Genomic DNA, 14,966 nt, shown 5'->3' on the forward strand with positions numbered 1-14,966 from the left:
GCACTCACCTGTCCAGGCACTCACCTCTCCAGGCTGGCGTATGGAGGGGCTTGCAGCTCTTGACTTTGCACCTCCGAGTTCTCGATTCGTGAAATTCGAGCGTTATAAAATCACCTTTGTCAGTATTATTTAACATTAACATGCTTCTTGAATTGAGTAAGGCTATCTATGAGAGGTTCGGAAAAACAGACGATTTGAGGAAGTTCCAAAGCAGAGCAGTGCCAGGGAAAGAAACAACAAGAGATGTGAAGTTACCTCCTGCAGTTTGGTGGGCAAGAGGAAACTGTCCGGTAGACCAAGTCTTAACCACGAGTAAAATCATCAATGTTTGTTGTTGTGGAGTGGTAGTGAGTAGTAAGCATGTTGCGGGACGAACCTGGCATCCTGGTGTGGCGTGTAAACATTATACCACTCGGGAGACAAAGGTGGCCGGGCGCGGCGATGGCCAACCTCCCTTTCATGTGCCGTGCTGGCCTTCATAGGTGCTCACTAACAGAACTCGCACCAAAAGTGATCTTTGTTGTGATGTGCAGTGTGGTGTGGTGTTGGTGGTGGTTGAACACTGTGGATGAGACAAAATAGTCTGCCGGATTTCAGTACCGTGTGTGATGAACATACTGTACAAAAAACAACTCCTAAAATCAGTTTAAATAAGCAGAAACACAATTTTTTTTTAAATGTACGTTTAATATGTAAAAACTAACAATAAAAAATACAAATGTACTGTACATGTTTATAATATTACTTGCAATTACTTCCCATATTTTTGGTGATTCGTGAATGAATACTAATATAAGCAAATGTCAAAAAACGTGTTTTAGTTCGCCACAAATTTGGCACCCGAGCTATTGTAGCATGCCTTATGTCAACTACCTCTTACCATATATAAAATATAACCAACTATACTTTGCATAAAATATATATTTGATAGTTATACATGCTCTTGTTAACTTGCTTTCGTAAATTTTTATATATATACTTTGCAAATGACAGTACTTTAAATACTTTGTAAATCACAGTGCCTCTACTCCTCTTCTTGATAAATCCATTTCATTCCTCATCCTACGAACGAACCCCTTACAGAGAAAAAAAAACGGTCCAACTCTTTTGTAAATCGCAGGTATATAACAATCCACTCCTCGAGTTCTTATCTGAATTGTAGCAATCCGGTGTAATTATTTTATTCCATTCGGAACCCGTTTCTTTATTGTTTCACTTACACGCCTAGTTAGCGACTTGCACGTTAGTGTCATTTGTACAGTTTTCTTCAAAATTGTTAGCCTTAAATATGACAGGGCAACATTAGCATATGATTTACATCATTGCTGAGTCAATTGTTTGCCTCCATAATTTGATGCGTGTATCGCAAGCATGGTTATTGATTTAATCGATGAATTGTCACTCGGCATCACCACCGTCCCACACCGCAACAACGCGTGTTCGGACACAGTTTAAGATTTAGATCGTTCCAATCTTAGCTGGGCTCATTCCAACCTGCCTATGACTTTCAAAGTACAGCACAAGAAAATTATTAACAAAGGTCTTCTAAAACAAATACAACTTGATGTCTTCTCAATAATATGACCTAAAATAGAAAAGAATACAATATAACAGAAGCACACCTACACATATGACGTATGTGGCGTTGCTATACAGTATATGAATCAACACCATATCTTTCCAACCAATGCAGTCGCATATACACTTTTACATAAACATGAAAAAATCCTTGTCTTAATTAGGAAAGAAAGAATATCTCACAATACCGAAAGAGGGGGATACTACATGCGAGTGCATTGTCTTGAGTGGTGGATTATCGCGCAGCTGACGAAAGCTGGGACAGACAATGCCCCCGGTTAGACTTAAGGATTTCCCATGGCAGCCGCCTTCAACAAGAAGACGATCCTGGGAAAACCAGGATGGGTGGCAACCCTTATATAAATACGGTGTTAAGACCCAAGTGTAATTGTGTAAGCTGCAGGTTCGCTGCTCGGTTTTTTTACATGGCGTATACTTCTTTACATGACGCATAAAAACTAGCAAATTGTGTTAATCTTTAGAAAATGAAAGGACATTCGTTCAGTGCTCCTGTTTACGTTTGCTTTTCTTGGTGGCCTTCCATATCTGTGAAGCTCTGCACATGATAACGTCACGTCCACATGGTAGTGCTTGCGTGTGGACATAATATGAAGACGTATACTTGTTTGGCTTTTAAGTAAGGTCAGCAACGGTTTCAACTGTACTGCTGCAATGCACATTTTGTCATGGTGCCCATCTAGAAAGGGCTCTCGCCTAATGACCGTTCTTTTAAAGCAGCGCATTAAACACATAACGTACTATCCGTCCAATGAATGCCATCTGGAAAGTGTTGAAATATTTAGGGTTTGAACCGTGATACAATGGCTGTCACACAACATCATTCCATCTGGAGAAAAAAAAACAGTAAAAATCAACCGGTACTGTTGTGTAAAAAAAAACAACTTGGTTTGTATCCGAGTGGTTCTTTGGCGTCATCGGCATAACTGAGAGTTCCGCTGCGCGTGCTGGAGAGCTTCGGCAGGAATAAACAATCAAATACCGCATTCAGTTCCTGAAGGAAGCTCCCTGCGCACGGAGCGAAACGCTGGACATCGTGCCGTACAAGACCGGGAGACAACCTGAATTTTACGTCAAAGAGCTGTACAGCACAACTGGCAAAAAAAAACACCTGCGTGGTATTTTTTTTATATCGCAGTGTCACGAGGTCTTCAGCCAAGCATGTCTTTCATGCCGATTTCAGACTTATGCACACAGCCTCGGCCGAGTAATTAATGAATTTAAACCATCAGGATAAAGAGTCGAGAGGTATGATTTGAACGAAATGAGGCTTCGATCTGGGTTCTAACATGTGTGAATCGATTTAAGTTACATTCTTTCAAATTATCCTTCTGGCGGTACCCCGGGGTACCAAATAATACAAAATTTCCGAGGCAATTAAATATTTTATTTCTGGGACACTCTTTTTTCAAGTGATGTACTTAACTCCGCGACTGGGGTACCAATAAATCAGAAATCAGTGCTACTCCGCGATGTCGAAACGCAGCGAGGACGATTGCACTGAAAACCCTGAACGCTCGCACACACCGTGGTGGTGGTGCATCGTAGTGTACAGCTCGTCGAGATGAGTCGATTGCCGCATCGCCGACCATCAACAGACTAAAAGTGACTGCATCACGGACGTCATGCGAGAGCCGGGGTACTATAATCACCCCGGGGTACTATAATCACCCCGGGGTACTATAATCACCCCGGGGTACTATAATCACCCCGGGGTACTATAATCACCCCGGGGTACTATAATCACCCCGGGGTACTATAATCACCCCGGGGTACTATAATCACCCCGGGGTACCGCCATAAGGTTCATATGTCGGAGCCAACCAGACTTTTGTCAACACAGGAACCCGTAAATTAGGTTCTAGGTGCATAATTGATTTGTGTGTTTAGATTGCGCGAGCACAAGGTGTGTCGTCGTACACCGTACTCCACCTAACACAGCCAATTAATAGATTCGAAGTGTCCACAATGTTTAACTGTGTGTCGATCGCTCCCCAACACACCACTGGTGCTGAAGCAGACACTAAATTGTCTACGTTTGTTCACGTGAAATATTTATTCATTGACTGCGTCGGGTGGAGGAGGGTGCACAACACACACGGTTTACTCACTTGATCTGACCCAAAAATGTATTACGAATTGTAATATTGCTCGCGAAAGCCTCAATTTACGGTGCGTAGACTGTACGATGCTAGCATGGTTGAATACTGCAATATACAGCAAAATATACACTTGACTAAAGCAGACCTTAATGCGATATAAAAACTTTAAAGACAGGTGTATTGGTATTGTAGATTTATTTCGAAAATGGATTTACCTGACAATACCCATAAGCCCATAAAGTATTTGTGAATGTGAGTTGTTTTCCTCTAACTCATAAGACTTTACGTCATGCTGGATAACTGCACACCCCCAATACATTGGTGTACAGAACTATACAATTATTAGACATTGGCTGGACAAAATCTGGCATTCAAATTAAAATAAAATATGTAAAAATACCGTTTGTTTCCACATGAATCTTTAACATTCTTCACACATCATGCATGCTGAAAGAAAATACATTTTTAAAAAAATGTGATGATCGAGTGCAGCGGTGGCTATTTCTTAAATAATGTACGGTCCTTTTGGTTGTTGGTGCTTGCTTTTGTAATTCTTGGGGGGGGGGGGGGTTAAAAAGAAAGCGAGGAAAAAATCACGCAATCCGCACGGATTCTGGAATACTTCTACAACTCACGTTTGTGCTCGGGTGGTCTTTAATTGGGGATGACTAGTGGCGTTCGCGCCGGGGGCGAACGGGAAGCCGCACGCGATGGGACGAGGCTCGGATAGCGGCTCTGACGCGGAGGGCAAGTCTCATCCTGAAGATGAGGTGGGGGGGGGGGACGGCTTTTCGTGCTGGTTTTTCTTTTCGTTGTCTCCGAGTTTTGGGTAGACCCCATTGATCAATTGGGCCAACTAAGGGCCCGAAAGGATCATCTCTGGAATAGTTTGTGTGCCGCCCTGCAGTGTTAAGGATGAATGAGGGGGGTGGGGAGGGTAGGAATAATACGCATTTCCTTTTTTGGTTATTGAACCCTGTTCACTGTTTTTTACTAAATAATCCGTATCATGTCAATAGTCGTTACTTTACCGGGTTGTAATTGCAACTCATAAGTCTGTAATAGTAGTAAACGCACTTCTGCCACTAAACTTCGATTAGCACTGCTGGCTACGTACGGTGCGAAAAAAAGTTCAAGCATACATATATACTGCGTGACTTCGGTCATATCAATTCACGCACAGAAGCAAAATGAATTGTAGCATAATTGCAGGACCACGAGGGACGATTATGGTGTGGGGAGGCCTTGCAATAGGTGATGACAATGGTCTCGTTGATTTGTGACCGTTTCGGAAATCTTACATGACAAATAACAGTTTTAATTAGAACAGGTGTATGTTGAATATGTGAGGGAAAAGAAAACCTTCACAACTCAATTGGTCAATTAATGTGTAAAAATGTAAAGATTACATAATCTCCTGGAGCAGCAAAAATCTCTTATTCTATTGATAATTCAAACTCCACGATATAATGTAAGGTCCTTTGTCAGTCCACTGCTGGATGAAGACCTGCCTGTACTGTGTCCAGTTATGGGGAGCTGTTTGACAATACTTCACCACAATGCTCAGTGTTGGTTGGTGAAGGCAGTGACGCACTCAGGCATAATGCACTACTTTTCACTGACATTAGCCCTTGACGGAAAACTAAATCAGTTCTCTGGGTGAATTTATTGTTCCAGGGCGCGAACCACTGTACCGCTGCTTCCCACCTACTCCGTGATATTGTACTATAATAGGCTCTAAGAAAAGCCGTCTCGGGTGTGGACCAATCAACTTCAAGGACAGTGTATATCATTATCAGAGTTGTCTCTTTTTGTTTGCATTTTGACTGCTTGTGTTGTGGTTATTGCAAACATGACTCCTTGTATAAAGGTGTCAGTTTTGGTGCCAGATAAAAGGGTAAAAACCTATTACTATAATGGTGATTATTCGTTTATATTTTGGCACTAAATTACATGTGGCAACTTTCATTTACTACATTTTCGATTTGGACTTCTCTGGATTGCTGCTATCTATTTAAAACGCTACATTCAGTCATTGTATTGTAATTCAGGGCATTTAAAATAATAGTCAAAAACAATATATAATACCGTGTGTTCTCCTAAAATGCGTGCTGTCATGAATGTATTCGGGAACAGAATTTTTATAATGCGGATGCAAATTGGATATAATGTGATCGAGTGAACAAACTACGTCGCGGGAGTAGGAATAAGCGATTGTACGGCTGCCTCGGCATAGCATCACACAAGGAGGGATGCTGCTGGATGCTTCTAGCTGCTACCCACGCGCCTGAAGTCTTTGTTCAGACCATGTACGCATATCACGTGTTATCGCGGACTGTGCTTTACACATCATATATTATAACGCACTTTTTCCATAATGCAGTGTTCTTCAAGAACACAACTACCGCGTTATAGGTGAATAGACTGTATTAATTTTACTGCATTTACCACGTTACTCAGCAAGCAAGTGGCACTACAATTAAACTTTGAGAGTTCTGAAAACTTGTAAGAAAGGGGGGAAACGTTTGAGGTTTCTCTGAAAACGTCTGCCTGCCTAACAAACTACATCCAATCTGACTGGCACGGACAATACGCAATATTGTTCAGACTTGCTAACAGCCGATGTAACCCTCACATCACATGGATCCCAGTTCCATGTGTAAGAAATACTTTGATAGTTTTTCACGTGAAGAGATGGATATGTGAAGGACACCCATTGTCCGCTTTTTTATTTCGTCATTTATATTCTCCACGACAACGCCAATGATTATGTTGTGCCGTCCTATAGAGTTGAACTCCTCTGATCCACAGTGGTGTGGGGGATGAGCATCACAGATCCTATTATCCGCTATGTTGCCTGTGAATTTCTTCCATCACAGATCCTATTATCCGCTATGTTGCCTGCGAATTTCTTCCATCGCAGATCCTATTATCCGCTATGTCACTCGCGAATTTCCTCCACTTATCTGCAGGAGAAAAATCACGGGCAATCACGGATAATGGGGATAATAGGGCCGCATATGATAGGAGTGGATGGTAGGGCTGTTAAAATGACTTTGTGTTACCAGAAATGAAATAATTAATTAAAAAAGGTATAAGTTATTACCGGTTTGCTACAGATATAAAAATGTGGAGGGCATTGAACATAACCGTTTTACATTTTGAACTGAGAAATAATTGGATGCTACCACTGTGTAATGGTGGGTATACAGGACTTCCAATTCAGAGATCACCGGTTCCATACCCTGGTGCAACAGTCAAAACAATGGGGCATGTTTCTTAAGCCATGCAATGAGCGCCTTAAATCTGCTCGCCTCGACAGTTCAGCCAGAGTTAGTCACGTGTGGTGGTGTGAAATGTGGGTACTCCCACCTCTTCCATGATGTCTGGCCAGTGTGGAAGAGTAGGCCAAAATGCCCTTTAAAGGGGCTCTGCAGAGCTCCCTCTAGTGGAGGTCCTTCCATGAGCAGTAATGCAAGAAATAAATTGTAGGGATGCCCCTTAACCTTTAATATGACATCATTAATACCAACATGTGGTGGTTGGTCCAGAAGGGTTTAATGATTATATACAACTAGCCATTTGCCCGTCCAAGGACGGGTGTATTGCAGTAAATGTGAAACTTGCAAGCGAAAAGCAGACCTGCGACGTGATATTCGTTGCATCAATGCGTGTGCACTTTGTAAGGGCGCGGTGACACAGACTTATTTCATTTTAAGGTTATAATCCCTTGTTCATCATGACGTCCTTTTTACTTTGATGTCTCAACAGCGTCACGGAGAACGCGTGACGTGAGGGTTCTGCCTTTGTAGTGAGGGTTGTCAGTTGACCCCAAGGAGGGAGGAGAAGGCGCCTCGGCCCCCCATGTGGAGTGACGTCAGCCACTAATTATTATAAATGGGGGGGGTGTCCATTTGGAGGACGTCACCTTATAATGATTATTAATGAGGGGGGCTGGTCGACGTAGAGTGACGTCACTTGCGTATGATTATTAGTGAGGGGGGGGAGTGCTCCATATTGAGTTACGTCACCCGCTCATGATTATTAATGAGGGGTGGGGGGGTGTCCATTTGGAGGATGTCACCTGCTCATTAATATTAATTAGGGGGGGCTGGTCGATGTGGAGTGACGTCACGAGCGTTAAGGACAGACATTCCTGGGTGATTATAGTAGGTATTGTGGTCATCTGCACCAGTGACAATGTCCCAGGGGGTACGTGAGGTCATTTCTAAATGTGTGCGATTATATTGTACATGAGGGTCATTGGTGAATAATGATGTATGAATCTGCCAATATAAAATAACTACGATAACATTAAAATCCATATGGAAACGTAGAACGATCTAAAATACATTTCTAAACTCATTGATCGTAAACAATGCGGTTTCCAAGAGTAACCAGTGAGTGTGGACAAATTACGTCATGCATGCAGAGCAGCCGTTCTGCATGCATGACGCTTGCAGACACTAGCTAGTTAGGGTGCCTCACAAAATAGGAAATTGGTTAAAATGCTTATGTTCATTATTCATACGTTAATTTCTCAGAGCCGTATTGGGTCAGCCAAGGAGGTTACTCGGTTTAAAATGAATTAAACAAGGGGGGTACAGTGGCCAAAAAAGGTTGGTCTATACACCCCATCTTAACCGTTTACTAGCTTCTTATAAGTATTTTAGTTTATAATTCAATAGTCATATTATCCACCCATACTGTTAATTCAAAACGGATTAAACAATTGTTTGTGCCCACCATTCAAATCTCACTGATGTTTTCCCCAGAACATTAAGAATTCTCAGTCGGTTGAGTCTTTTAAGTTCCGTCGTTTAAACATGTTTGTTTTCAAACTAGATTCGAAGCTTTCGTGACTGCAGGAATTACTCTTTGGTTCTTTCGGTTAAGTCACGTAGAAAGAAATTCAACAATAATAGAATACGACGTTTCGATTGCAACACAGGCAAACCATCATCAGGTACAAATGAATGAGATAACAAAAAGAGTAAACTTGGAAATATAATGCAATACAACACACTTAACTTCTAATTTATCAATCTTTGGAAGAACGTAATCAACCAGACTATGCATTAACTGTGTGCTAACTGACTCTCTGTGTTGCATTGCATTACACTTCCTAATTTTACTAAATTTGCTTTCTACCGTACTTGTTTATAAGTACATTCTCTCCTCCGGCCGCTATGGGGGCAGTAATTCCACACAACGCTCCGTGCTTGTTTGTTTCACAGTCCAGTGTCCAGCTCGTCTGTCCCCTATGAGCAGGAATTCCACACAACTCCCCCTATGCCCCCCCCCCCTCTCTCTCTCTCTCTATTTAAAGCCTCAACACAGAGACGTTGTCTTTCTGTGTGCCTATGTGTGTGTCTCTCTCTGTTTGTCTCTGTGTGAGTCTCTCTCTGATTGTGTGTCTGTCTATGTGTCTCCGTGTCTATGTTTTGTCTCTCTCTCAAATTGAGCAATCTTTGGAAGAACGTAATCAACCAGGTGGGGTGTTGACTGTTTTGTTGGCCGACTCTCTGTGTTGTATTGCATTATATTTCCACGTTTACTATGTTTGATTTCTCATTCATTTGTACCTGATGATGGTTGCTTGTGTTGCAATCGAAACTTCGTATTCTATTATTATTTAATTTCATTCTACATGACTTTACCGAAAGAACCAAAGAATATTTGTTTTCACTTGCATATTCGTCGTCTGTGTTGGTTTTGTGGGCCTTTTAAATGTTTTACACATTTTTTTGTTTCACGCAGTTTTACCTGTGAATGATTTTATTCAGCTTAACTCGTCATGGGGGGTTTGTTAAGAGTTGGGTTATTTTATTTGTTGTGAGGCCTTGTGTGAATGCCGCTGTATAAAATCGAGTTTTAGTAAATTTAGAACTCGTTGATGTTTCGTGCGTACTGCACAATGACATCGCTGCGACTGCACAATATCACAGGGTTGGCTGGAAGCTGCTCGACAGACAGACTTGGGTTTACAAAGCTCATTCAAAACATTTTTAAACCCTTTCCTGAAGTGTAATTTGACTTCATGGCAGTGTGATAAATGTCATCGATATTGAACACTATCTTTTTTTTGCTGCTGACCTCTCAATGGAATTATCTTTCTTTTATCTCAAGGGACAAACAGTTTCACTAAGTCGTTAAAAGCAAACTTCAATAACGTATAATTGATTTTCGGGTCAGATCGCCACGAGGAATAAATAAAAATGCAAATGTTGTGTCATTAAGTTGTCACATGAACAAACAAGTTTTGACGTGATGAGCCTCAGAATTGTCACGTGAAAAAACGAGTTGTCACGTGAACAACCTCTGAATTGTCACTTGGTTCAGCAATTGTTAAATGTTTGCAGACTGCTCTCTCTAGCAATACGGGCGGCGTGCTGCAGCAATGAAGAACCCACGTTTATTCTTCTGACGACTTTATTTGGATGTGAGTTGGGTGGAGAAGGGCGTACGACACACGTTTACATTTTAATTAAGCCACGATCTGACTCAAAGATCTTTTTTTAATCATAACATTGGTCATGAAAACCTGTGTCAAATTGAATCAGATTTTCATTTGAACAATTGTGGATTTTAGTTTTTTACATTTTACACTTGCAACTTTTTAACGAATCAAAATTTTCTTATACAATGTACAATTTATAATGGATATTTATATATTTTTGGTATTTTTCTGTATCATTCATGGTAAGTTTAAAAAGCAGTTTTTTGCTAATTATCTTTCAATGTGGTGATGCAAAATACTGGATGTGTATCAAAACACAACAAGCTGTTCTACATGAAGTGAGCATTTCATGTGTCCAAGAGGGCTTCTACCGAGGCGATGGAGCAAATAAATATGCCTGGGTGCAGGTGATAGGTAGGATTATTATATTGCGGATTATCTGTGATGCTGCATTGGCAGTGGTGCACAAATAATACAATTAACATAAGAAACGTAACACATTCATCAACAACACCGTGGCCTTCAAATAAATATATATTTAATTGGCGATGTCTGAGACAATGGCCCGTCTTCATCGCACATAGAGAAACCAGAGACACGGCAGTTAAGGGTTTGAGACGGCACTGTTAATGAGGAAATAGAAATCGCACCCACGCTCTTAAGTGCCCTCCAACCCTTATGAACTCTATCTCTCTGATCTCCTCACTTATGTGTTATGCAGAAGGGCCAACGGTCTGATAAGTCGCCAATTTATGTTTTTTTTCTTTTCAGACCACACACTTGTTGACGCATGCCTTGAGTGTTTTTTTGTTTTGTTATTACTTCGCAGGAACGTGGGTGATGGCGGCAGACTGGGTAGGTCTTCATCCAGCAATGGACTGACCATTGCTAATGATGACGATGATGATGAAAAAGTATTTAACAATGAAATAAAACAATGTTACGAACAAAATTTCCCACTCTTGAGCCTTTACGTAAATCGTGTTGCGTAAGATTAACACCAAAACTAAATGGACGTATCTTAATATATCTTGGCCCTTGGCATTCATTCAAACTTAGAAAAATAATCATGAGAATCTGCCAAAAAATTTACTTATATTTCCATATCGTATTTGAAGTAAACTTCAATGGGCTGCTATTTGAATGGCCGTTTAACAAATCTCAATACGGTCGTTGTATATAATGTAATAACATGCACTTGTTTGATTTGCTTCGTGGACATAATCATCAAAATAATTTTGTCCTGAGAATGTTTGCACAGCTCCACCGTTTTGTCTTAGATTTTACTTATACTCTGTATGAAATAATAATTGGATTTTTTTTGTAATTTAGCCTTCATTGTATCTATGTGAGTGCAGATTTCATTATAAAAAAATTCTTTAACTTTTTACGTATTTCGATTGGATTTTATCTGTCCTTGTTAGTGTATTTCTTTATATATACAGTGCTTTGAGATATTTCAATATGAAAGGTGTTAAAATAATTATTATTCTTGCGTTACACATTAATCTCAAACAAAAAAAATATGCCACATGTTGTGGTGACACGTGATGTTAATTTTTGTGTGATTTTAAATGCCCCCAATTGGTCAGGTTAGGCAGTTAACAAGTATCGTGCTCGTTTAATGTCATGAGGACCACAAGTAGTATTGCCATGCAGACCTTCCTAGCTGCTCACAGAGTATATGCAAGCAGCTTCAAGTTGCCAGAAGTTAGGATTTCAGGCGGCAAGCATTATCGACATCGTCAAAGAATACCACTAATTGGCAATCAAGAAAACTGCTGATGGCGCTCCGAAAATGAATTGTTTCGAAAAAAATTAAAAAAATTACTGGTAAAATAATTGCAAATCAGCATTAATGGTATAATGCTCATTTGATATTGTGCTTCGCTTAATTAGCTTTCAGCAGCTTGACGTTTGGGGCTTTACAAGTGTGCTGTGGCTTATTTTTCACGAGGAACAGCACAGAGGCTGCAGAGATACGTCAGTCAGCGTCCATCGCAATTGTGTTATTGGTGTCGTGTCAGCGTCATGTCACGAGACGATGTACCCTCTTGAATTCCTCGCAGATCACTGCGACCAATGGTGCATGCAGGGTCCACTTAAGCAGACATTACAGAGCTCTATATGAGAGATCACTTCAGGTCACCTCTGATTCACACTCAGTAGAGGGCAGCGCTCTCTCTCTCGCTCTGTGTATTCTTTCTCAGGGCTGGAATTTAGCCAAATTAAGTGCAGGTGCAAATTTGATGGGATCGTTGTTTTGCTCTCCAGCTATTGGTGACCAGGCTGAGACCATCAGCTCAACTACATTCGAAAACCCCACGTTGATATTGAGGACCTGTATTTCTTGAGGTTCAGTCTGCCAAACGTATATACGTTTGCAGCCCTATTGTAAAGGCGTTTCAAAACCTGTTTTGAGCGCCTTCGACTGAAAACCGCTCAATGCATCGGGTCTGCAGACACGTGCCCAACATTCCCCATTTCCACACTGCGTTTGCGTGGTGCTCGCACGTCAACAACGCGTTGTACCCTGGACCCATTGGAAACATCCGAACGAGGTTTTCGAAGTACCTGGAGCACGCCACTCTTTCCCCCCCTCCCCCCCCGGTCGCTACTGGCAACCGCACGTGGCCGCCATGGGCACGTGGACGACGGAGAGGGCGTCATCGCCGTAGGCGAGCAGGAAGCGAGTGAGCGCGGCCTTTGGCTGCCGTGTGCCGCAGCGACGCACCTCCTGGCGATGGGCAGAAGGAAGACAACGAACGTTCGCAGAAATTTTACATTTGCATTGGAACCGTGGGCGTAGGTTTCAACCCTTGGTGAAATATTTTTGGTTAATTCTGATTTATGATTTTTTTTTTGTTTACATACAGTGAGGGAAAAAAACGTATTTGATCCCCTGCTGATTTTGTACGTTTGCCCACTGACAAAGAAATGATCAGGCTATAATTTTAATGGTAAGTTTATTTGAACAGTGAGAGACAGAATAACAATAAAAAAATCCAAAAAAACGCATGTCAAAAATGTTATGAATTGATTTGCATTATAATGAGGGAAATAAGAATTTGACCCCTCTGCAAAACATGACTTAGTACTTGGTGGCAAAACCCTTATTGGCAATCACAGAGGTCAGCCGTTTCTTGTAGTTGGCCACCAGGTTTGCACACATCTCAGGAGGGATTTTGTCACACTTCTCTTTGCAGATCTTCTCCAAGTCATTAAGGTTTCGAGGCTGACGTTTGGCAACTCGAACCTTCAGCTCCCTCTACAGATTTTCTATGGGATTAAGGTCTGGAGACTGGCTAGGCCACACCAGGACCTTAATGTGCTTCTTCTTGAGCCACTCCTTTGTTGTCTTGGCCGTGTGTTTTGAGTCATTATCATGCTGGAATACCCATCCACGACCCATTTTCAATGCCCTGGCTGAGGGAAAGAGGTTCTCACCCAAGATTTGACGGTACATGGCCCCGTCCATCGTCCCTTTGATGCGGTGAAGTTGTCCTGTCCCCTTAGCAGAAAAACACCCCCAAAGCATAATGCTTCCACCTCCATGTTTGACGGTGGGGATGGTGTTCTTGGGGTCATAGGCAGCATTCCTCCTCCTCCAAACACGGCGAGTTGAGTTGATGCCAAAGAGCTCCATTTTGGTCTCATCTGACCACAACACTTTCACCCAGTTGTCCTCTGAATCATTCAGATGTTCATTGGCAAACTTCAGACGGGCATGTATATGTGCTTTCTTGAGCCGGGGGACCTTGCGGGCGCTGCATGATTTCAGTCCTTCACGGCGTAGTGTGTTACCAATTGTTTTCTTGGTGACTATGGACCCAGCTGCCTTGAGATCATTGACAAGATCCTCCCGTGTAGTTCTGGGCTGATTCCTCACCGTTCTCATGATCATTGAAACTCCACGAGGTGAGATCTTGCATGGAGCCCCAGGCCAAGGGAGATTGACAGTTCTTTTGTGTTTCTTCCATTTGCGAATAATCGCACCAACTGTTGTCATCTTATCACCAAGCTGCTTGGCAATGGTCTTGTAGCCCATTCCAGCCTTGTGTAGGTCTACAATCTTGTCCCTGACATCCTTGTAGAGCTCTTTGGTCTTGGCCATGGTGGAGAGTTTGGAATCTGATTGATTGATTGCTTCTGTGAAAAGGTGTCTTTATACAGGTAACAAGCTGAGATTAGGAGCACTCCCTTTAAGAGTGTGCTCCTAACCTCAGCTCGTTACCTGTATAAAAGACACCTGGGAGCCAGACATCTTTCTGATTGAGAGGGGGTCAAATACTTATTTCCCTCATTAAAATGCAACTCAATTTATAACATTTTTGACATGCGTTTTTCTGGATTTTTTGTTGTTATTCTGTCTCTCACTGTTCAAATAACCCTACCATTAAAATTATAGACTGATCATTTCTTTGTCAGTGGGCAAACGTACAAAATCAGCAGGGGATCAAATACTTTTTTCCCCTCACTGTATATATACAGGAGGTTTCATAATGTAGATGCTTACCCCGAGCTCTCAATACTCTGATGGTGCGTTGTCTTTGAGTTGCGCGCCTTTTGGCGTCATCTGGTCCAACACCATGTGAGACTAAGCTCTAAAAAAAGCTGTCTCGGGTGTGGACCAATCAATTTCAAGGACAGTGCATACATTATCAGAGTTGTTTTTTTGTTTGCATTTTGACCGCAAGTGTTGTGGTTAATGCAAACATGATCCCTTGTATAAAGGTGTCAGCTTTGTTGCCAGTTAAAAGGGTAAAAAGCTATTACTATATATACAGTGTTCCCTTGTTTATTCGCAA

The 14,966-nt window shown here is 41.7% G+C and overlaps 1 protein-coding gene across 2 annotated transcripts in view; it reads right to left on the reverse strand.

The window, feature by feature from the left end:
- Positions 1-666: 666 nt before the first annotated feature.
- Positions 667-14,966, reverse strand: part of LOC142929353 (uncharacterized) — a 35,342-nt gene continuing 21,042 nt past the window's right edge. Inside the window, exons 5-6 of one of the 2 annotated variants that reach the window (XR_012945648.1) lie at positions 6,600-12,895; positions 667-6,555 (exon numbers count right to left, since the gene is read on the reverse strand). Coding sequence is in view for 1 of the 2 variants with exons in the window: in XM_076070557.1 (XP_075926672.1) it covers positions 12,773-12,895 (123 nt within the window). In the remaining variant the exon portion in view is untranslated. Of the gene's footprint in view, positions 12,896-14,966 lie in introns of both variants that reach the window. The other variant, XM_076070557.1, reaches the window with a different exon arrangement.

Source organism: Petromyzon marinus, chromosome 29 (genome assembly GCF_048934315.1).
Source record: "Petromyzon marinus isolate PM22_M1 ecotype Great Lakes invasive population chromosome 29, UKy_Petmar_22M1.pri1.0, whole genome shotgun sequence".
NCBI lineage: Eukaryota > Metazoa > Chordata > Hyperoartia > Petromyzontiformes > Petromyzontidae > Petromyzon > Petromyzon marinus.